Source organism: Sporothrix schenckii, assembly GCF_000961545.1.
Source record: "Sporothrix schenckii 1099-18 chromosome Unknown Cont44, whole genome shotgun sequence".
Lineage (NCBI taxonomy): Eukaryota > Fungi > Ascomycota > Sordariomycetes > Ophiostomatales > Ophiostomataceae > Sporothrix > Sporothrix schenckii.
This window is the reverse complement of record NW_015971145.1, coordinates 1424311-1444788: the sequence shown is the minus strand read 5'-3', so window position 1 is coordinate 1444788 and position 20478 is coordinate 1424311. Positions and strand designations below refer to the sequence as shown.

At 53.9% G+C, this 20478-nt stretch overlaps 8 protein-coding genes across 8 annotated transcripts; 3 read left to right on the top strand and 5 right to left on the bottom strand.

Moving 5' to 3' along the window:
* Positions 1–1907: 1907 nt before the first annotated feature.
* On the top strand, positions 1908–2708 carry SPSK_09721 (uncharacterized protein; the record flags this gene model as incomplete). Its single annotated transcript, XM_016736292.1, has 3 exons — positions 1908–2103; positions 2174–2500; positions 2578–2708. The coding sequence occupies 3 exons, from the start codon at positions 1908–1910 to the stop codon at positions 2706–2708; spliced, it is 654 nt and encodes a 217-aa protein (XP_016587190.1).
* Positions 2709–4156: 1448 nt separating this feature from the next.
* Positions 4157–5386, bottom strand: SPSK_09367 (5-azacytidine resistance protein azr1; the record flags this gene model as incomplete). Its single annotated transcript, XM_016735940.1, has 1 exon — positions 4157–5386. The coding sequence occupies one exon, from the start codon at positions 5384–5386 to the stop codon at positions 4157–4159; it is 1230 nt and encodes a 409-aa protein (XP_016587189.1).
* Positions 5387–6881: 1495 nt separating this feature from the next.
* SPSK_09529 (succinate dehydrogenase (ubiquinone) iron-sulfur subunit) lies at positions 6882–7916 on the top strand (the record flags this gene model as incomplete). Its single annotated transcript, XM_016736101.1, has 3 exons — positions 6882–7296; positions 7376–7524; positions 7596–7916. The coding sequence occupies 3 exons, from the start codon at positions 6882–6884 to the stop codon at positions 7914–7916; spliced, it is 885 nt and encodes a 294-aa protein (XP_016587188.1).
* Positions 7917–8637: 721 nt separating this feature from the next.
* On the bottom strand, positions 8638–9547 carry SPSK_09650 (uncharacterized protein; the record flags this gene model as incomplete). Its single annotated transcript, XM_016736222.1, has 3 exons — positions 8638–8702; positions 8785–9365; positions 9438–9547. The coding sequence occupies 3 exons, from the start codon at positions 9545–9547 to the stop codon at positions 8638–8640; spliced, it is 756 nt and encodes a 251-aa protein (XP_016587187.1).
* Positions 9548–11833: 2286 nt separating this feature from the next.
* On the bottom strand, positions 11834–14117 carry SPSK_08667 (uncharacterized protein; the record flags this gene model as incomplete). Its single annotated transcript, XM_016735258.1, has 4 exons — positions 11834–13342; positions 13404–13416; positions 13489–13588; positions 13667–14117. The coding sequence occupies 4 exons, from the start codon at positions 14115–14117 to the stop codon at positions 11834–11836; spliced, it is 2073 nt and encodes a 690-aa protein (XP_016587186.1).
* A 984-nt stretch (positions 14118–15101) lies between these two features.
* On the bottom strand, positions 15102–17205 carry SPSK_08747 (uncharacterized protein; the record flags this gene model as incomplete). Its single annotated transcript, XM_016735335.1, has 3 exons — positions 15102–15581; positions 15649–17046; positions 17110–17205. The coding sequence occupies 3 exons, from the start codon at positions 17203–17205 to the stop codon at positions 15102–15104; spliced, it is 1974 nt and encodes a 657-aa protein (XP_016587185.1).
* A 13-nt stretch (positions 17206–17218) lies between these two features.
* SPSK_10129 (uncharacterized protein) lies at positions 17219–17503 on the bottom strand (the record flags this gene model as incomplete). The annotated part of the gene is made up of 1 exon (XM_016736683.1): positions 17219–17503. The coding sequence occupies one exon, from the start codon at positions 17501–17503 to the stop codon at positions 17219–17221; it is 285 nt and encodes a 94-aa protein (XP_016587184.1).
* Positions 17504–18800: 1297 nt separating this feature from the next.
* Positions 18801–20025, top strand: SPSK_09373 (dCMP deaminase; the record flags this gene model as incomplete). Its single annotated transcript, XM_016735946.1, has 3 exons — positions 18801–18853; positions 18880–19894; positions 19981–20025. 3 exons carry the CDS (start codon positions 18801–18803, stop codon positions 20023–20025), a joined length of 1113 nt encoding a protein of 370 aa, XP_016587183.1.
* Between the last annotated feature and the right edge of the window lie 453 nt (positions 20026–20478).

Here is a 20478-nt window from a genome sequence, read left to right as displayed (position 1 = left end):
AGGCCAGCGCGCCGATCCTCTTCGCTGCTCGGCGCTAGGCGGGCGCATTCAGGAACGCAGTCGCTGATCGAGCCACTGATGTGTGCAGATTTGCGAGGCAGCACCCACATGTCGTTACCGCGTGCTGGTCCCTGCTGCTCTTCAGCGTGCTAAAACTTTGTTTGCTGGGTCAGTCCAGGCACTGATCCAGGACTCATGGCCAAGTTGGTGTGGATGCAAGTTGCTTGGTTGTATCGGGTACAATTTCGCGCGGGTAAAGAGCCATGATCAATGTGTCGCTCAGAAGGCACTCCGTCACCGAACGCTCTTGCCAACTGCGGCTGGCACTACGAGACTATGTTCGGGCGTACTGTCATTTTTTACAGACATTCTCGGTCGTAATGGCCTTTCCTGGCCAAGCTTTGTGCTCTTGCCTTGTTTTTTAGTTTCCAAATCCGCCCGCCCATACTGACGTCGTAGAATTGCAACAGCATCCAGCAGGTGCAACCCGCAACTGATAGAAAACCTGCCTACGACGTGCGAGGTGCCAATGGCACAAAATCAGGAAGCCGCGACCAACCTACAAGCCCGCGCAGGGATACATTGACATGCTCCGACGTAATATGATGCAGTGCATCGCATCTGGAAAGGCATTGCGCGTCCAATAGAAGCCATGCTCCGTGTACCCCGTACATCACAGGTACGGCGTGTTTTTGGCCGTGGTGGCTCGGGGCCAGCTGTTACTTTGTCGCCAACGCCAGCGATCACGCCCCCAACCTGTGCCCCTGTTGCCCTTATGGTATTTATTTATTCTATTTTATTTCTCATTTTATTCGGCCCCATCACAAGCGGCCAGCCAAGGCCCACCCACGAAAAGGGAAAGAACGGACATGGGCTGTCCCTGCCCCATCTCCGCGGCTCCACGACACCATCGCTGCGTCACAACACACCCTCACGCCCTCACGCCTGCAATATTCGCGCCTTCCCCTTCCCCCCTATGAGCCCACCCTTTCATTGCCAAGAAAATTCTTCTTTCCTTCTCCGTACTTTTGCGTCTTTCCGGCTCGACCCTGCCTCTGTCTCTTCTAGTCGCATCAGTATAAAGCTCCTTCGCTCTTTCTGGAATACTGCATTGCTCTAGTTTGATTTAATACCCAGCTTTTCTCTCTCCTTTCTCTCTCTCTTCTTTTCCTTCCCTTCCTCTTCTGCATCGTCAAGTTCACAATCGTTCAGCGACTTCACGTCTTCATAATTGTAAGTGTTGTTTGTGTTTTGCTCCACAACGCTCGCACCTCGCCCTTCCCCGTTGCTCTGGCCGCCTCCGATCAAAACCTCTCCTGTGTTTTTCTTTTGTCTCGTACGCATCATCTCCGTTCAGCCTCCAAGCTCTCTGACATTCGGCCTCGAGCCCCTGCGGGAATCCCAAAATCTCCTGTCTTTGTCTTTTTGCCTGTTGCATCCAGAGCGTATGCCCTGTCTCGGATTGGAAAGAAAAGCAACAGAGAAAACAAAACACACAAAACAGTGCTTCCTGCTCAGCCCAGCCTAGTTTGCCAGGTTACGCCCGTTGCGCGTCCATTCCCCGTTTCATTCCTGCATGCTAGCCTTTGCTCGCACTTCTGGAATCGTATTCTCTCAGCACATCCCATATTCTTTGATTTTACTTTTCACCTCTCTTTCCTTTGCCTTGACAATTATTCACACGCGCTCATCCACTTCAGTTAGCTTTACTTTTTGGTTCTTGACACATTTTTCTAACTTCGGTTCCTCGTGGCCAACAGAATTCAAAACTTTCTAGTCTCTCGTTCAACGACCATTACAATCTTTACGCCTCTTTATTTCGACGACACACCAGACTCGCCGCTTAATATTTTTCACGTCTTACACTTCTCTACCACATTCGCTGTTACTCAACACACAAAGTCAAAATGAAGTTCTCTGTTGCCTCCATTTTCGCCGTTCTGGCCACCACCGTCAGCGCCATCCCGGCCTTCACGAACTCCGCCTTCGATGTCACCCCTGGCTCAACCTTCACCCTGACTTGGCACAACGCTACAGGCCCTGTCACCATTACTCTGGTTACCGGCAGTTCCGCCGACCTGAAGAAGGTCCAGGTCATTGACTGTATGTTTGCCCGGAACTCTGTTTTGTTTCCTTCTTGTAGGAGCAACATCGCATGCTGACCATGTCGCAGCCGGCGACTCGAGCGACAGCTTCACCTGGACTGTCCCGACTACACTTGTTTCGGGCACTTACGCCTTTGAGATCGCCGATTCGACTGGCCCCAACTACAGCAAGCAGTTCCAGCTGACGGGCACCGGATCTGCGTCGGCCAGCGCCTCGACTGCTTCGTCCACTGCTGCGACCTCCAGCTCGTCTGCTGCCTCGTCCTCGTCCGACGCCTCGTCTTCCAGCTCCACCTCGTCGTCTTCGTCGTCTTCGACGTCGTCTTCCTCTTCGTCCAAGACCACCCACCTGACCACGACTGCCGCCTCCAACTCGACCACGACTGCCACCAAGAGTGAGTTCCATCATCGCGTGTCCATCACCGTCATTGTGATAATGCAGTGGTCTGAATCTAGTGCTAACCAATTGCAGCCTCGACGACTGGCACCAAGGCTACCACCTCGCCCACCACCGTCCCTGCCAACACCAACAACAGCCCCCAGGCCAAGTCGCCTCTGGCGTTCGTCCTGGTCACCATTGCTGCTCTGTTGTACTTCAACTAAGCAGCTAAGACTGACTAGGACTGGTTGCTTTGTTTTATTGACCTTTTATTTTACCAAGGGATTCTCATTTATGTCGTTGATTTACTCTTTTCAAAGACGGCTTGGAAAAGATGAATGACCGGATTATTTATTATTTATTATTTTGGGGTTTCACATGAACCTTCCTACCCCCGCCTAATATGATTTTTCCTTGCAAATATACACAACATACAGCTGAGACTAGAGTACATTGATTGAATTTTGTGTGAATCAGACACTGGGGCTGGCACGCATCGTTACTTCAAACTTTTTGATCTTTTTTGGCCCCAATGGTCTGTGTCTTTCTCTCTCACACATTTTCTTAACGCTTCCTTCTCGGCTCGTATGAGACATTAGTTTCTCATAGCGCGTGTGCCTTTCTCTGATGTCCCGTGTTCAGCAAGTGTCTTGGGCCCGTTTGAACTGTAGATATCCCTGTCTCGGTTCCCGCTTAATTTCGACATCATTGAGATTTGTTCTGCGATTCGCAATGGAATTTGGTTTGTCTTGTCATTCTGTGCTGGTCTTGAATATGTTGTATAGTTCGTCAGTTTGGCCATGAGGCCAGTTGTAAAGTCTACATTAAATGTCCTAGCTATACGTCGCAGATGCAAAAAACATATCTGTCATTCTCAGGGACCCAAAAATCAAGAAAACCGGCGTCCTGGAGTAAAATCTACCGCTGTGTTACGTGGTACTGTTAGGTACTCTATCTAAAGCAAAATTGACAGGGCGACCACCGAGGCCTTTTTAGATTGGCAAGGAGTACAAAGATACACAAGATTACTACTACAGGATCATACTTACGGGACCACGCATGGTTTTGTACAAGATACCCTAGACGCCATAGGCAGGACGTGCATATGCATCCGTCGACCATCACGCTCTGTCCCGCAGACTGTCAATCGTCCAACGGCGTCGGTACCGCGAACCACAATCGACGTGCATGATGGCATGTTCGCATGTATGTGTTGCGTTGTCTTGTGCATTCATGTCGCGGGAACATGAAAGAAACCAGAGTAGCTGCAAATGAAAGACAAGATATCCCAAGAAAGCCATGAAATTGACGCTGTTGACGTGTCATCTATTTTTGCCCGTATTCTCTCCTGTATAAGTTTATTAAATATACAAAGATGCTTCTCCGCCGTCCAAGTCCGTTTCCGGGAAAAGTTGATTTTCGTACTAATTGGTCTATATGCAAAAGGAAAGAGAACGAAAGAAACCAAAGAACACAAATGAGGACAAAAACGTAAGATGGAGTCATGCCACGAACGCCGTGAATATGCCAAAACGATGCAAGAGAAAGAAGCCATAGTACCCAAATCTCCAAATGGGCGCTGAAAAATAGTAAAAAGAAATGACAAGACAAAGCTCACGTCTACAAGCGATGTGGAAGCAAGCAAGAATGGGTCGTGGGACGCTGTCTGGCTCTAGAGTTTGCTCTTGATCGGTGCGTCGCCGTCGTTGCTGCCACTGCCAGCAGCAGCAGGCTCTTCCGAGACGATGGCCACAACGACGCAAATGTCATCGACCTTGCCGCCGTGCCACGTCTCCTGCGGGTAGTAGCGCTTGACCTCCTTGGCAAAGGGCCCATCAAGCTTGGTGTTGACGCTCGCCGCCTTGGCCGCGCCCGTGACCTGTGTGGCAATCAGGCTCTGGAGGGTGATGACGTGACTGCCGCTGCCCTCCTCGGCGGTGTCCGGGTCGGTCAACCGCTTGAGCACGGCCGGCGGCGCCACAGCCACGGCGGCGCCTGCGTCTTTGGTGGTGGTCTGCCACGCGCCCGTCATCGTCATAGCGCGGCTCACGAGCAGCAGAATGTCCTGGTTGAAGAGGTTGTCCCAGACGCCGTCGGACGCAAAGACGAGCACATCGCCGTGGCGGAGGTCGTGGCGCGTGACTTCGGCGTCGCGCGGCTCGTCGCTGAGCTGCGCACCGCCGAAGGCGGCCATGCGCGCCAGGATGTTGGGCGGGATCATGCTGAGTTGGTAGGGCGTGTTGAAAGCGTGCGTCTGCGGCTCGGAGCAGGCGTGTACGGCGTTGAGGCGCAGGTGGATGTAGCCGCTGTCTCCGAGGTTGGCGACCTCCAGCTCGCCGTCCGGCGAGAGCAAGCCAACGACGGCGGTGGAGCCGCCGGCTTCGATGGAACGGTCATGGCGCACCGCCTGATAGCCGATTTCCATGAGACGGCGGGCCGAGAGTGTGGGTGTGGATGCCCCTTGGCCGGCGGACTTGGTCTGCTGTTTCTGGCCCTGGCCCAAAGGCTTGCCGTGCTCGTAGGCGGCCGCGGCCATGTACTCGGTGAGGCCATGGGAAAAGTCGGCCGGGTCGACGCCCGAGTCCATCCAGCCGCCGACGCCGTCGGCTACTGCCAGTGCTACTGTGCCAGTGTCGCCGACGCGACTCACGAAAAAGGCATCCTGGCCACTCTCGGGCCGCTGCGATGGCTTCTTCTTTTGTGTGGAGGTGTTCTGCTGGAGGCGGTTGTAGGGGTTGAAGTGGAAGACGTGGGTGTTGGGGTCAAAGGGGCGGTCTTTGGCGATGTACGATGCAGCGACACTGTAGGAGAAGGTGCTCCTGCGCGCCGACGCGGCTTGTGCTTGTACCCGACCACGGCCAGCGTTTGCCGGAGACGGCCGCTTCGGAGCAGCTGGCGCCATGGTCGGAGAGGAGGAGGACGCAGAGGAGGAGGCGTATGCCGAGTAATGCCGACCAGACGAGGCGAGGGAGAAGGTACGCGCCGCGAGAAGGGGTGCTTCTTGTCGTCGTGCAACTGTGAAAGCTACTGAGGATGCTGCTGTTGCGCCGCGTGTCAGTCATGACGAGCACATAATTTAAATTGGCACAAGGCGTTTTCGTAGCTCAACGGCCAGCAGATATTATATATTCTTACATTGTCGTACGCAGGGCCAGGAAGCAGACAGGACCGCTTGCGCAGATCGGATGGCCATGCTCGGGCGTCCTGTGTGTGTGGTGAGAGCCAAGGACAGGTAGGCTGAAGAGGCTGCTTGTGCACGGCTGGCGTCGGGCCAATTGCCGTGGCGATGATGGCAGCCCTTTGACTCTCAAAGGGCCGCCGGCGCGGAGGAGTCGGAAGCGAAAAGATGGACTCGAGAGGTGTGTCGGCCGTGTTGCTCGCTGGCCAGGACGCGCTTCGAATGGCACTAGGAACGCTGGCTTGGGTGGGATGCGACACAGGGCCCTTGCAAATCGTTGTCGTGAGCTGTTGCGCGGCACGAAAGCAACGCGGCAGATTGCAGCAAAAAAAATACCTTGGCGATACTATTTTGCAGTGTCGTTCCTGGCTCGCTGCTCGCTACCAGATTAGAGCGGCCGACGCTATGTCATTAGACCGACGCTTGCAGCTACCCACAAGATTTCGACGCTACGGAGTACATTTCTGTCTGTGTATTATGGGTGCAGATGTATGTACCCTGCTAGCGTCTTTATCGGTACCTTTTGCGCACGAGAAATCACCGCAGTAGCACAGGTACACAGTCACAATTCCCCCTCGCACCTTCTCCACACAGTAAGCATGTGCCTTGTTCCTTTCACCCTCATCCTCCCCCGAACTCCCCACGGCTCCTGCCCACGGCTCGCCTCTACGGCTAGCACGTGAAGACCAATGTCTCCTGCCCAGTCAGCATGCCTCCGAATCGTCCCTTGGGGTAACGGGGCCATTGACAATATGACTGCTCTCATTGGCCACAGCGCCTATTTGCAGCACCACCACAGTGCGCTGGCTTCACTAGCCGAGGTGTCCCGAATTTCCATCGTCATGAACGGGGGGAACGAGGGACACTACAGGCAAAAATCCCGGACACACACAAACCTCCAGTGAACTGCTACCACCACCACCACACACGACTGCAACTCTCACTGCTTTTCTTTCTGGTGTTCCGATCTTGATCTCAGCATCGTCAGACAACGCATTGTCCATCACGCACCCTCGTGATCGCGCACTTGCATCCTCTCCGGCGACCTACGTCCGTCAATTGCTCTTTTTCTTTTTTGTTTTCTTGTTCTTGTTTCGATTGAGCAACTGGTTTTCATCCGGTCGACCTCCGGAAAGTACCAATCGTCGAGACTGTTGACGCGGCATTCTTTCTCTCTCTCCCATTTGTCTCCATCCGACCTCGCCTCCTAACCGCCGCAATGGCCGCTCTCCGCTCCTCCACAATGCGCCTGCTGGCGTCGGCCTCATCGCGTCCGTCGATGGCCGCCCGGCCAATGGCTGCTGCTTTCGCCAAGTCGACTTCCGCTTCGCCCTCCTCTCCCTCACAATCTGTGCGCCGCTCCATGGCCACCACGTCGGACGCGCCCGCCGAGGCCGCACCACGGCTCAAGAGCTTCCAGATCTACCGTTGGAGCCCCGACACGCCGTCGGAGAAGCCGCGCATGGACACCTTCACGCTGGACCTGAACAAGACGGGCCCCATGATGCTGGACGCGCTGATCCGCATCAAGAACGAGCAGGACCCGACGCTCACCTTCCGTCGCTCGTGCCGTGAGGGCATTTGCGGTAGCTGCGCCATGAACATCAATGGCGTCAACACCCTGGCCTGTCTTTGTAAGTCGCCCTTCGCCCCTGCAGGACTCTTTCTTTTCGTCTTTTCCTGTTGACATGCTCCGTCTTGCTGACAATCCAGGCCGCATTCCCACCGACACGTCCGAAGCCAAGATTTACCCGCTGCCGCACACCTACGTCGTCAAGGACCTTGTTCCTGACCTGACTCTGTTGTACAAGCAGTACAAGTCGATCAAGCCGTATCTGCAGAGAGACACTCCCGCGCCTGATGTGAGTTTGAAGAGGGCTGGAACGAGGGCGAGATGGTGCTGAGAAACCCAAGACTAAACCGTTTTTCGTAGGGCCGCGAATACCGCCAGAGCAAGGAGGACCGCAAGAAGCTCGACGGCCTTTACGAGTGCATTCTGTGCTTCTGCTGCTCTACGTCCTGCCCGTCCTACTGGTGGAACTCGGAGGAGTACCTCGGCCCCGCTGTCCTGCTGCAGTCCTACCGCTGGCTTGCCGACTCCCGTGACGAGAAGAAGGCCGAACGCAAGCAGGCCTTTGAAAACTCCATGAGCCTGTACCGTTGCCACACCATCCTCAACTGCACGCGGACATGCCCCAAGGGCCTGAACCCTGGCCGTGCCATTGCCGAGATCAAGAAGGAGATGTCGTTCTAAGGCCGCTGTGTCTTGGATTCCGCATTTCTACTTTTTTGGCACCCCCCGTCTTGCATAGTGCATGGTGCATAGTTGTCATGTCGTTTTTATTCTTGTTCCTTTCATCTGTCTTGTATCGAAATTTGGTATCTTAGTTCAAATTTCCTCTTTTGTCTATTTTCATGATTGGAGAGTGTGCGTTTGGGGGAAAGACGCAGTGGGTGAGAGAGACTTGGTATTCTGCCCGATCTTCGGAAGCTGAAATAGGAAAAAGAAAAAGACAAATGGCCGGTCGTCGATGGAATAAGGTCATAGAAAGAGGGGGATAACGAGCATATACATATGCTCGTCTATTTTACGAAAAACATAAAAACACCCTGACAAGAGACAGATACAAAAAAATGTATAAAAATCAGCTTTCACATTATATCGCTTCCCAGCCTCACGACCTGTGTGTGATAGCAGGATGGCAGGATGCACTGGAAAAGGGGCAATTGCTTTGTGTTCATGCAAAGCTAGTGCACAGTATGGGCGTGATAAAGAAAGGAATTGAATTGAGCATCATAACGTCACGTATAAGATATTATCCTTTCATCACATCACATCACGGACTAAAACTAGGCAGCTCGAACATGAAGACATGATAGCCTGCCAACGTCTTGCAATTTCTGTCGTCTCCTTTTCAACTCTCTCACCCATCTATCGTCGTAATGTCCTTCTGAACTGACTGTTCGCCAGGGTTTTACGCTGTGGTCGGCTCGTAGATGATATCAACAGAACGGTAGTTTTGAGTAATGATCGATGTGCCTGGGGAAGTTGTTAGGTCACGTATCAAGCAAAAACAAAAACAAAAATGGAAGAGAACAAGGAGGGATAAAAAAAAACTTACCATCATACCACGCCACGACAAAGGTATTGCTGCCTCGCGGGAACACCAGCCACTTTCCGTGGTCGGAGCCGCCGTACGAGAAACCGTTGAGTGGCAGAGGCGGTGGGATCCGCTTGGCGATGTCAATCTCAGCACGGCCTTCGGCACCGTTGTCGTCGCCCTTGTCATCGCCGCCCGCGAGAGTATCAAAGTTGTCCAGCGTAAACGACTTCCAGTCGGGCGCATTGTCCCCGCCAGTACCGGCACCGGCCGCACCAGGGTTGACCACGTCGACGAGGTGGCGGAGACCGGCAGTCGCAGAGCCGTTAAGGCCCAGCGCATGGTCAACGATGCCAATGGGGTAGGTGTGCAGCTCGTAGTAGCTGGCCGCCGGGGATCCCGTGGGGCCGGACTGGGTGACGTAGAACTTGGCCGCCGGCGGTGGCTGGGCTTGGCCGCTCGCAGGGGAAGACGATGCCGACGGCGGCACAGGCGCGCTCGGCGGGACTCCGCCCGTGTCGACAGGGTGGTTGGAGTATATGCCCACACTGCCGTCAGGGTTGATAGATAGGTAGCGGCCGTTGAGGTTGGATGCGAGGGGCCTGTGTTGTTAGCGACTTGGAGCTATAGAACTAACGCACAATAAAGCGGGCGGAGACGATGTGAAAACGTACGCGACAATCTTGAGGTTGTAGAGCTTCAATTCACGAGAAGCAACAGGGCTTGCCGAGACAAAAGCGGCCGTGCTGGCCAGAAGGGCCGACAGCGAGCTGGACCACTTCATGCTTTCCGATTGCGATGGCTCTTAGGAAACGGGCGGGTGTAGGCGATGAGATGGTGATACTTTGCGAAACGGCGATTTGCAACTCTTAACTGTCTCCTCAAAGAGGGCTGTGGCGTTACTAAGCAAGTTTGCTCGTGTATGGCAGTTGCCACAGAAAACATCAATGTCAAGTGAAAGGGAAGGTGAGACACAGTTATAGAAACGCAGTCGCGATATCTACTTTCATCGGGTCGCTCTTTCCTCGGCGTGTCTCTTATGTGCTTGCCTTCTTTTGCCTTCTTTTGTACTTTCTTTTTAAATTAACTCACCAGATGTCGTATTCGTCGCAAAGAACAAAAAAAGAAAACACGAATTTGAATCCGGGACAACTGGAATGCTGGTGATGCTTTATCGAGCTGTCGTCGCTTAGTATGGGATGTGATCGTCGTTTTGTTGACGATCGCAAGCAAGTGTACATACAACGGCACTAATTTTATGCCTTTTGCGACTGGTTGCTTACTTTCTCCTCTTCTTTATCTTTGGTGATTTCGTTTTCTTTTCTTTTGTTTCCCTTTCAACTTCAATTAATCGCGGCCGTTTCAATGAGTTCTCAATAAGGAAGGTGACGGACTTCGGTTGATTCTGCCCTGACTCCCCTGCTAAGATTCCATGTTTCCGTCCCAAAATAGGGTTATAGATGTCGTGCGTTACCTTTCTTCGGCGTTTTGCTGTTTAACCTGGCTCTGTTATTTCATGCAGGCCTGCGGCACTGGGGTACAGTCGCCTGGCCGGGCATTTAAACCGTTAGCTACTATGGTGTTGTGACGTTTGGAAACTGTCAGGCCCGAGAGCAAAAGAAACGTGGTCGACTATGTCAAGAATATCACGTCAGTGAGTGTAAAAATTAGGAAAATAGAAAGAAACACAAGTCAGAATGGGGAGAGGGGGCAATAGGAGAGGGATTCACGGCAAAATCGAGATCCTCCTGATATTAATTCCCATTTCATCCTTGGCGCTCGATGGCAGCGAAAATAAATGCAAAAATAGACACAACTCAAGGCGCGTCTATCATGTTTACATATTAAGTCGTCAAATTGGCCTATAAGAGGCACAGTATGCCAACAGACTTCATTAATGAGATAGATAGAAGAACAAAATACCAGGAATTGGAGAACCGTCAATAACCGTCCTCGATTCAAACGATCGTTTACCCTGCATATCAGTTCGACTCACAATGGTTTCGATTCCATGTCATCTTCGTTTTGTCTCTCTGGCCTTGTTTCTTTTTATTTTCCACCTAATACGTGTGTGCACCTGACAGGATGACATTGCCAGTATCCGCTGGCGACTCCAGCCGGCTCATTTCAACGGCTCAATACGATCTCCGCCTCATGTGCAAGCACCCTTGTATGTGAGCTCATCTTTTTCATCGTCGACGCTTCCACTTCTTCCACCTCATCACGTAGCATTAGGAAACATACACGGTGCCAAATATAGCAACACTTGAAGAGCATATAGCAAGTATATCGATACGGAACCCGCAATCCGGGATACATAAAAATCCAGCTTCCTTGTTGAGCAGCGGCCCGGCGTCTTCCATAGATTCCCCTTCCGTTCCGCGATGGCTTTCTTCCCTGGCTTTCGCTTCACATCCCGTCGTACCAGGACACTTCCGTGTTGTCTGGCTGGTGGCAATGAATCTGTTCTTAGCCACGTCGTGGCTCATATAGAGTCTGCCAAGAAGGTAATGGTCGTTGGAAAACCTGCTGTACGTGCCCCTTTTTGTCTCAAAAGTATGTACTAGTAGATTTTGACCGGATCGATGGCCTATAACCCGAATCGACCATCCTCGTAGTTTCAATGTGACTGTAGTTTTTGCCAAGGTTGTATACCGGACCGGGGAAGCGTCTCGATGTTACTGGGGCCTTTTTTTTCCTTTTTGGGGGGTTAGTTTTCCTGTTGGGTTATTTAAAGCGTGGCGCAGCCTCAAAAAGCAATATATATGTCAATTTGTACCTCGTCCGTTTCGACTCGTGGCTTTTTCCGTTCTTCCGTCGTTGTGCGTAGCCATGTGCTCTGGAGGAGGCACAGCCGGGTGAAGGAGGCACAAGAAAAGTGTATCAGTGGGAAATAGTGAATAAAAATAAAACAAAAAAAATGCCAAAGAATAAAATTTCTAAAGACCTCTCCAAATGCTTGTGTCGTATCAAAAAGTATCCTACATGTCGTGTCTCTTCTATTATGCAACGTAAACAATAAACAATAAAAATCAAAGCCTTTCAAGCAGACACGCCCAAAATAAACGCTCTATAGCCGCTGGCGGCCACGTGTCTCGATGGGTATCATAATCATACCGAAAAACGCTGACAAAATGAGCACGGCCGACAGGTAGATGGGCCCCGTCGCGCCATCGCCCGGCAACGTCGCTGCGATCACGGGAGCGATTAGGCCCGTAATACGGTTGAGGAAAGAGGCCACGCCCGTGCCGGCACCACGGACGGGGGCCGGGAAGATCTCGGGTGTGAAGGCGTAGAGGACGCCGTACATAATGTTTTGAGAGAACGCCCCAACGCTCGAGAAGAACAGCTGCGAGCCGGGCGAATGGCCGAATGTGACAAAGAAGAACAAGAAAATGGCGGAGATCAACGTCGATCCAGCCAGCGTACCACGACGGCCGAGGAACGGCGAAGGATTGTCGACCGTGTAGGCAGCAAGAAGGCTGCCGGGAACACCGACGATGCTAGTGATGGCGTAGTTGCGGTAGGTCACGCTTATGGGCGTGTCGGCAGCTGCACCAGCACCTTCGTCTCTGAATGCCAATAGCGCAGGCGCAGAGGGCGATGCGGTCCCGCCATGGGAGAGATACTGCGGCAGAAAAGCGTTGAACAGCGGATAGCCCATGCCGATCGTAGCCCACACGAACCAGATAATCGCCGTGGCCATGCCAAGCTGGCGCGTGTGGAAGAGAGGCCGCAATCGGTCGCCTGAGAAGGCTTTCAGGCGGTCACGAATAACGGAGCCCGTCTGAGGCTTGCGGCCGTGCGGCGCAGCAGTCGCGCTGCTCTGACGACCATGGTCGAATAGACCCGCCTCATCGTCGTCGTCATCGTTGTTGGTAGCATCGTAGCCAACAAAGCTGTTTCTCCCATTCGCAGCTGCGGTAAAAGGGCCGCCCTCGCTGTCCTCGGCCACAGCTTCCAGGATTTCCTCCGTGAGCCATGTCTTGGTGCCGTTGCGGTGCGCTACGCCGTGGATCACGGCGATTGCTTCGCTCTGACGGCCCCGTGAAAGTAGATACTTTGGAGACTCAAATAGGCGGAAAACGAAAAAGCGGACGACAAACATAATGAATGTTATGATGCCAATTGCCTTAATAAACCCCCGCCACCTCGTGACGTCGGGAGAGCCCTCTGCATTGCTGTCTGCAATCAGCATCCACGCCAGGAGCGAGGAGCACAGCTGGCCCACGGGCCACCAAACAGAGAGAAGTGTAAGAAGTGAGCTGGAAGCGTCTGGCAGGAACTCTAGAAAGAGAGCACCATCAACGGGCAAGTTACCGCCGACGCCGAAACCAAGGGCAGCAGCGAGGAAGCACACCATGCCCCATGAAGAGGCATAGCCGGCCAGCGTGCCAAAGATGCTGGTAATCAGAAGGGTGCAGTTGAAAGCGAGCCGGCGACCCATTACGTCGGAGCCGATGCCCCAGAAAAAGCTACCGAAGCAAAGTCCGAGGAAGAGCGCGCTCGTAGTGTAACGAACGGTCTTCTCTGCGATTCCAAACTCGGCTGATAATGACGGGAGAATCAAGGAGATACCCTAGGGTTTGATTAGAAAGCAAGTGTACCAGACCTAAATTGTCGGGCTACAATATACTTACTTGCATCCATAAGCTGCAAGGAAGAGTAAACCAACATGTCAGTAGGTGCACATTTCAGAATCGAAAGAACCTGGTTGTGGCTTACTTGTCTGCGAACCAGCCGAATCCACACAAGAAGAAGAGCTGCCAGTTGTATCGGCCCATGCCGATATCTTGGATCGCTTTATTGATGAGCTTCGATTTTACTGCATATTTGTCAGCAGAGGGGGGCAGGAGATGGAGCATCGGGGACATTTGCCACGAAAATGTAGGGGGGAACGCACATTCATAGTCTGTCCATCGCCGTGGCCCCTCTTTGCTGCCGTCAGGGCTTTTCCGTACCTCCCGCCGCAGGCCTTCAATGCTGTATTCGCAGGCCCGCATCGGCAGCATACCAGATGCCGCGGATGCTTCATTGTCGTCCTCATCTTCCTCGTCGTCGGCCGGGCCCACACGCCGAGACTTGCCCGTGTGCTTTCGCCGCTCGCCGTTGTCAAGGTCGGTTCGGCTGCCGCTCTCGACGTCCTCGTCCTCGTCATCAACGCCATGGCTATCGTCCTCGCCTGGTGGCGCTTCGTACTCAGACCGGCGCCCCGTACGGGCGGCATGGCTATAGTCGTGGGCTTCTTCCAGGGGCACGAGGACGTTTGCATAGTCGTGTACGGAGACCGTACGGTAGGATCCAAAATCGAACAGCCGGCCAGCCATCGCCGACCAGCGCGAGCGGAGCGCCATTGTGCGGTGCCGATGTACAGTACACCCGTAGCTCCTGATTGATCCAGTGCTTCCTAGACGATGCAAGCCTGGCTTCTTTTGTTATTTTTCAGTCCCTAGGCTCGATTATACCGTAGGCGCGTGATCCGCCGTGTCTGCTGTCGTATGCCGAGCGATAAGGAGGGAAAGGGACTGGTTCACGACGTCGGACAAAAGAGTCGCTTGTACCGTTTCAGGCACGACAAAAGCTGGTAAAGATCGAAATTCGGAACCTCGAAATGTAAGGAGCGTGCCAAGGGCGCAATAAAAGGAGATGTCCGGCGAATCTTGGCGCAAGCCGACAGATAACGAACGGATTGCTTTCGAACTGGAAGAGAAGGCGTGAAGCGAGCTTGGAGAACAGATCAAACGAAGTTGGATGTTTTGTGGGGAAAGGAACTTTAGGTAACAGATGCCCTGTAATTACGGAGTATGTTGTAGTCCGTAATTCGTACGACGTGCAGAGATACAAAGGTCGGTTTTCTGGGGCGCATTAATAACACGGGGAAGGTGCCAACACGACGGAATGTGTCAAAAAGTGGGGATGTAATGCGCGTGCAACTTCCATGCCAGAAACAAAGCTCTGCCCCACGCGCAGTACTGTGAGAAGCACGGGGGCATCGCGACTGCCCTCATGACTGTCTATGATTTCGGAGCAGTTGATTGAACGATGTGGATATACGGCGAAGAGCTGTCATTAATGACAGCATCTCAAAAAAGTGAGCCATGAGACCCAGGTTTTTGCAGTGGGAGGTGACAGAGCCCAATTTAGTAAATAAAAAAAATGATAAGACACTTTTTGTACAATAATATCGAACCAACAAAAATTAATTCAAATGTGTGACGGAATTCAAATTTGAATGGAAACGCCTCTCCCAATAAAATAGAATAAAATAAAACGCGCCCAATATCATTACAGAAAACGCCGCTTCCGACAAAAGACGTAGGCCAAGGCCTTGGAAACATTTACAGCATAACAGCCTCTCCATCGTCTTCCTCCAAATCATCATCGCTCAGGTCGAGTGCCTCGGCCATAGCCTCAGCCTGGCGTTGGATCTCGGCCAGGCCCGACAGTTCCGTCACATATTCACGGTCGCCGAGCGCCTTCTTGACAAAGTCCCAGCCCTCCTTGCGGTAGGCATCGAGGATCGGCCGGCTGCAGGCACTGCACTGCGCATACGACTTGCCGTGGATGAGCACATTCTGGAAGTTGGCAAGGAAGCCGCGGATCTGGTGAGGAACGATGCCGAGCGGGTGATCTTCGGGGTCGCGCTCGTAGCTTGGCGCCTCGCTGGAGCGCTTTGAGGTCTTCGGCGCGCCAGCGTGGTGTCGTGACGGATGCTGCATGATGCTTGCGAATAGCTCGACAAGCAGCGCCGAAGCGATGGCTGCCACACCTGGCCGTGTCACGGTGCACTGCTGATCCAGCGTCTGATCTTTGACGGACTAAGACGAAGGGGGTTAGCATTTGAGAAGAAGGTTGGGAGACAAAGGTAAAACGAAATGGGCTTACATTGGTGGGAGCGACGACGTCGTTGCAAAAGTAGCAGCCCAGCGTATCTTCCGAGCCGTCGTGGGGTGTCGCGCCGTGGCGCATAACCACATATGTGTCGAAGCCGAGCGCCGCGTTCAGCACAATCTTGCCCTTGGCCTTGCCCATGATCGTGGGCAGCCACCGGGACTCGCGCGTGTCCATGAGAAGAAAGACGACATCATGGCTGTCAACGAGCGCCTCGAGTTTCTCATAATCGGCACGTGTCTTTGCTTCGTCCACGACAGGGTGGCCAAGCATTGGGACCGAGAGAACATGGCCCTCGGCCTCGACACCGGGATAGATCGACTCGAGTGCAGCGGCCGCGCGGGTTGCTTTGGGTGCGCCACCCTGAAGACAGTCCTTGAATTCAAAGAGGGGCTGGCGCACGGGATTCGAAAACGAGACGGAGCCGTAGTCGACAAATGTGATGCGCCGCACGCCCCAGCCCATCAGGTTGCGCGATACATAGCTACCTAGTGTGCCTGCACCGAGAAGCAGGCACGACATATTCTTCATGCTGTCGAGGTCCAGATTGGGTGAGATGCGCCACTTCATCAGCTTGAGGTTCAGATCGACGGCCTGGTCAGCGAGCCGCGCGGGATCCATATAGTCGGCCAGGTTCGCCAAGCGGGCCTGCAGCTTGCCGTTCGCATTTCGCTCCCAGCCAGTCACCTTGGGCATCTCCGACGTCTGCATCTGCTCAATATTGCCATCGAGCTCCACCGGCAGGACGATGCTGCGCGGTTCGTCGCGCCGCGCCTGTGTGTCGCGGTAGCAAAGGATCTGCGCCTTACGCAGATGGTACCGCTGTCGAACCAGGACGAGCAGGTTGCGCAGCGGCCAAGACGGGTTTTCGGGGTACGTTGATGGGTCGACAAACGCGATGTACTGGTCGTTTTCAGGAACGTCGCTAAAGAAGCCCGTTTCACCGTCCCGCAGGGACCCAATCTCCCACCGAAACCCAAGCTCGATCTCGTCTGGGCCCAAGAATGTCGCAGAATCGCGCGAGCGGACGCTGCCACCGCCATCTTCGCCGTCTCCGCTCTCGCCTCTGCGCTCGCTCTCACGATCACCAGCATCACCGCCACCGCTACCGGAGTTGCCAATCGGCACCCGCTTGGCGAGGAAGAAACCGTGCTGCCGACCGTCCGTCGCATAGCGCCATGTGCCGACCTTGTCCACGAGCTGGAGAGTCTCCTTCTTCCCGAGCTGGCTGACCGCGCCGGTTCGCTTCCACTGCGGGTCGGAGTGGAGGGCTGGGAATGCGAACCAGTAGGTAAAGCGGTACTTTTTGAGATCGGCAAACGAAATGATGTTGAAGGAGGAGAGAAGGGAGGGAACTTCATAGATGCTTCCGTCTTTGATCGCATCCCAGATCTGTACAACACGCGGTTAGTCTTTGTGATGCCTGTGAACGTTGAGGCGTCCAGCCCAGCCTACCTGGCGGGCCGCCGTATGCATCATAGCAGCCTTGTCTGCCTGCTTGAAGTCCTCTATCGTGTTGAAGTTCTTGATAATGCCCTCTGCGCGGATCATGCCCGATGGTGCTCTACATCCTGGTTAGCCGCTTGCCTTCAAACCCGTAGCGCTGTATCTTGACGACTTGTCGACCGTGGCCACGCGGCCGTACGTACTGGTTATTTGTCAAGGCCCCGCCTTGAATCTGCATCTGAGAGCTGATGCTCGGGTCTTTCTCGCCGCGCGGCTCGTACAGGCCCAAAACGGCGCGCGCAGAGTCGTCAAGCTTGTCATGGTCGAGCTTGGAGGCAAATAGGGCCGAGTAGAACGGCATCTCGACGAGCGAGTTGAATGTCGCAAACTGGAGGCCGGCCATGGTTGCGGTTGCAGGCGTGCCCGTCTCCGTCTCCTTGTCTATGTGCGTGTGCGTGTTGTATCTCCTCCTCCCCTTTAAGGGCTTGTTCTATCTGTTGCTCTTCGCAACGAGTTGCGTGATGCCAGCTTTTCTTGGCTACGCTGCGGATGTATCGGTGGCGGTCGACAGTCGTTGCGTAACAGCTCTGCTCGCGGAGGAATAAAGGGTCGCAAGTGCTGCGGTAGGGAAGCTCGTCGTTCGTGTCTAACAATATGCTTCGTTTGCGCTCACGGTGGTACGTTGTAGTAAAGGACAAGCTACGAGGCATAAAGGAAGACACGGCAGGAGGCAAAACGACAGTCGTTGGTATTAAGGAAGGCGCATATCAAAGCAATGCAGAAGCCGCCTAGACCTACGGAACTAGGCCTGCAAACCGTCGGTTTGGTGTGAGTCTTGGCCGGATGACATACGACGTAATTGCGACGTACAAAAAGCCATAGTGAAATGGTGGATGAGCGGGGTAATAATAACGGCACAGCTCGCCCTGCAGAAGAAGCCGCCTAGACCTGTCTGAGACAGCTAGTTGCATAGGCTTTCTTGTATGCCTGGTTGCTCGCTAATCAGCTAGCATTGCGTCACGCGGCAAGAGCTTGGGACCTGGCCAGGCCTCACACTAGGCCTGTGACCCATGAGCGAAGGCAGAAGTCAGGCAACAGCAGGGCAAGAAACGATTACAGCGCTATGTGAAGATGGAGGCAGGTGCGTTCTAGCGTGAGAGAAGATGGAATCATAAAGTAAGTCACCTGGCCAAGACGGAGTGTCAGTCCCGTGTGGGCTGCTGTTTCCATTCGTTCATATGAAGTCTTAGTCATGTTCTCTATAAACAGGACGAGGAAGAGGACTCGTCTCTGCTTGTGTGCAACTTAATGTGAGCTTTGCCTGACGCCAAGCAAGGCTTTCACACATTTTCAGTCTGTTTTTACAATTTGTAACATTCTGCTCAGTCTTCCACGACCACTGCAGGGTAAGATGCCGTAAGAGCTGGGCGCTACTGGGGCCAAACCCCGTCGCGTCGTTTGCGGGAACGCGTGGAGAGGCGTAATTTAGAAGGGACACCCACCGCGTTCGCGTTTTTCGTTTTTGGTTGACAAGAGGTATTTGTCTGGTGGAGCAATTGAACACGGGGGTCTTCTGGTCGATAACTGCAAGACTTTGTGTTTCACTGCGGTTTTATTGCAATCTGGGTTTGACGGGAACGAGACGCTCTGCAGCTATTCAACAGGCAAATTCAGGACTGGTTGCTAACCATCATACGACAATGTTGATTGGAATCTGTGGAAGTATGCATGGCGACTCTACTCTGTGGGCTGCGTATGTGTTTTTATGTTGATTTCTAGGCTGACCGTACTGTACCACCGCTTAGGCATCTGTGCGGGCAAGTCGACGGTTGCACAGTACCTGGTCGAGCGCCATGGCTTTACACGGCTGAGCATCCGGGCGAATGCCGGCGGTGACACGGGCCCTGACGTGGCATCGTCTTCGTCACCTGGCGCGCAGACCACCTTTGCCACGGCCGAGGAGCTGCTCGACTTTGTTACGCTGCGTTGGCGGGAGCGCTGGGTGACCACCGACGTTGCGAGCGAGCCCGTCCTGGACATCTTTGGTCGGCGGCCCTTCTTCCTGCTCATCAGCGTGGACGCCCCTGTCGCGGTGCGTTGGCGGCGGGCCCAGCGGCGCACAAAGAGCCAGGAGCCGATGGACCTCGAGACGTTTGTCACCGAGTCCGACTTCCAGCTGTACGGCGGCGGGCCCAAGGCATACGCGCCCCTGCTGCCCATCATGGCCCGGGCGGCGATGCGCTTTGCCAACGGTGGGCTCGAGGAGAAGACGCTGTCGACGGAGCCGCTGTTTGCGGCCCTCGACAAGGCCGGGCTGGATGTGGAAGGCGTCGAGCAACTGCTGCGGCCGTCGTGGGACCGCTACTTTATGTCGCTGGCCTCGCTCGCCGCGCAGCGCAGCAACTGCATGAAGCGGCGCGTGGGTTGTGTGCTGGTGCGCGAGAAGCGCGTCGTGAGCACCGGCTACAATGGCACGCCGCGCGGCTTGCGCAACTGCGGCGAGGGCGGTTGCGGGCGGTGCAACGGCGGCTTGGGAGCGGGTGTCGCGCTGGCGACGTGTCTGTGTCTGCACGCCGAAGAGAATGCGCTGCTGGAGGCTGGGCGCGAGCGCATCCCGACGGCGTCGCTTGCCAACACGATCCTGTACTGCGATACCTGCCCGTGTCTGACTTGTAGCATCAAGATCGTGCAGGTCGGCATCGGCGAGGTGGTTTACAGCCAGGGCTATAGCATGGACGCTGAGACGGCCGCCGTCTTCGAAGAGGCCGGTGTGCGCCTGCGGCAGTATATTCCGGTGCGTTTTTGCGATGTCTCTCGATTTCCTTTTCACTCTCACTCTGACGATCTTGACTGACCGACTAACGACTCGCACTTCAAAAGCCCAAGCAAGGCCTTATCCACCTCGATAGAATGACCGTTTCATGAGATTGTCTCTGGTGATTTGTTCATCTCGAAAGTGGAGGGCTTGGCCGGTGATGCAGCAGCGGTTGATGGGTTGATGCGGTATGTTCTGCGAATGGAAAACCATGTTACGCACATATGAAGTCACGAATATTCATGCGGAAAGAAGCGAAAAAGTAGTCAAAAAATGTCAAATGCGTTCTACAGTGATATCAGCAGAAACAAAAAAAAAAGGAATACACAAATATGACAAGGTATACATCAAAAATAACCAGCTGTCTTTATCCGACTCTATCCAACAAGCGGTCGGTCCTTGCCCGATATCGATCGTCGTGTGTTGTATAGCGAAAAAAAGAGCCGAAGCCAACGTGCTTAAAGTAGAGGTATTTTTGTTGACACGCCCCTGTGCAATGCAGTTGAGAAACGTGGAATTGCGCAGAGGTGCGCATAGAAAGACGACGGCCTGGTGTTCCTTTT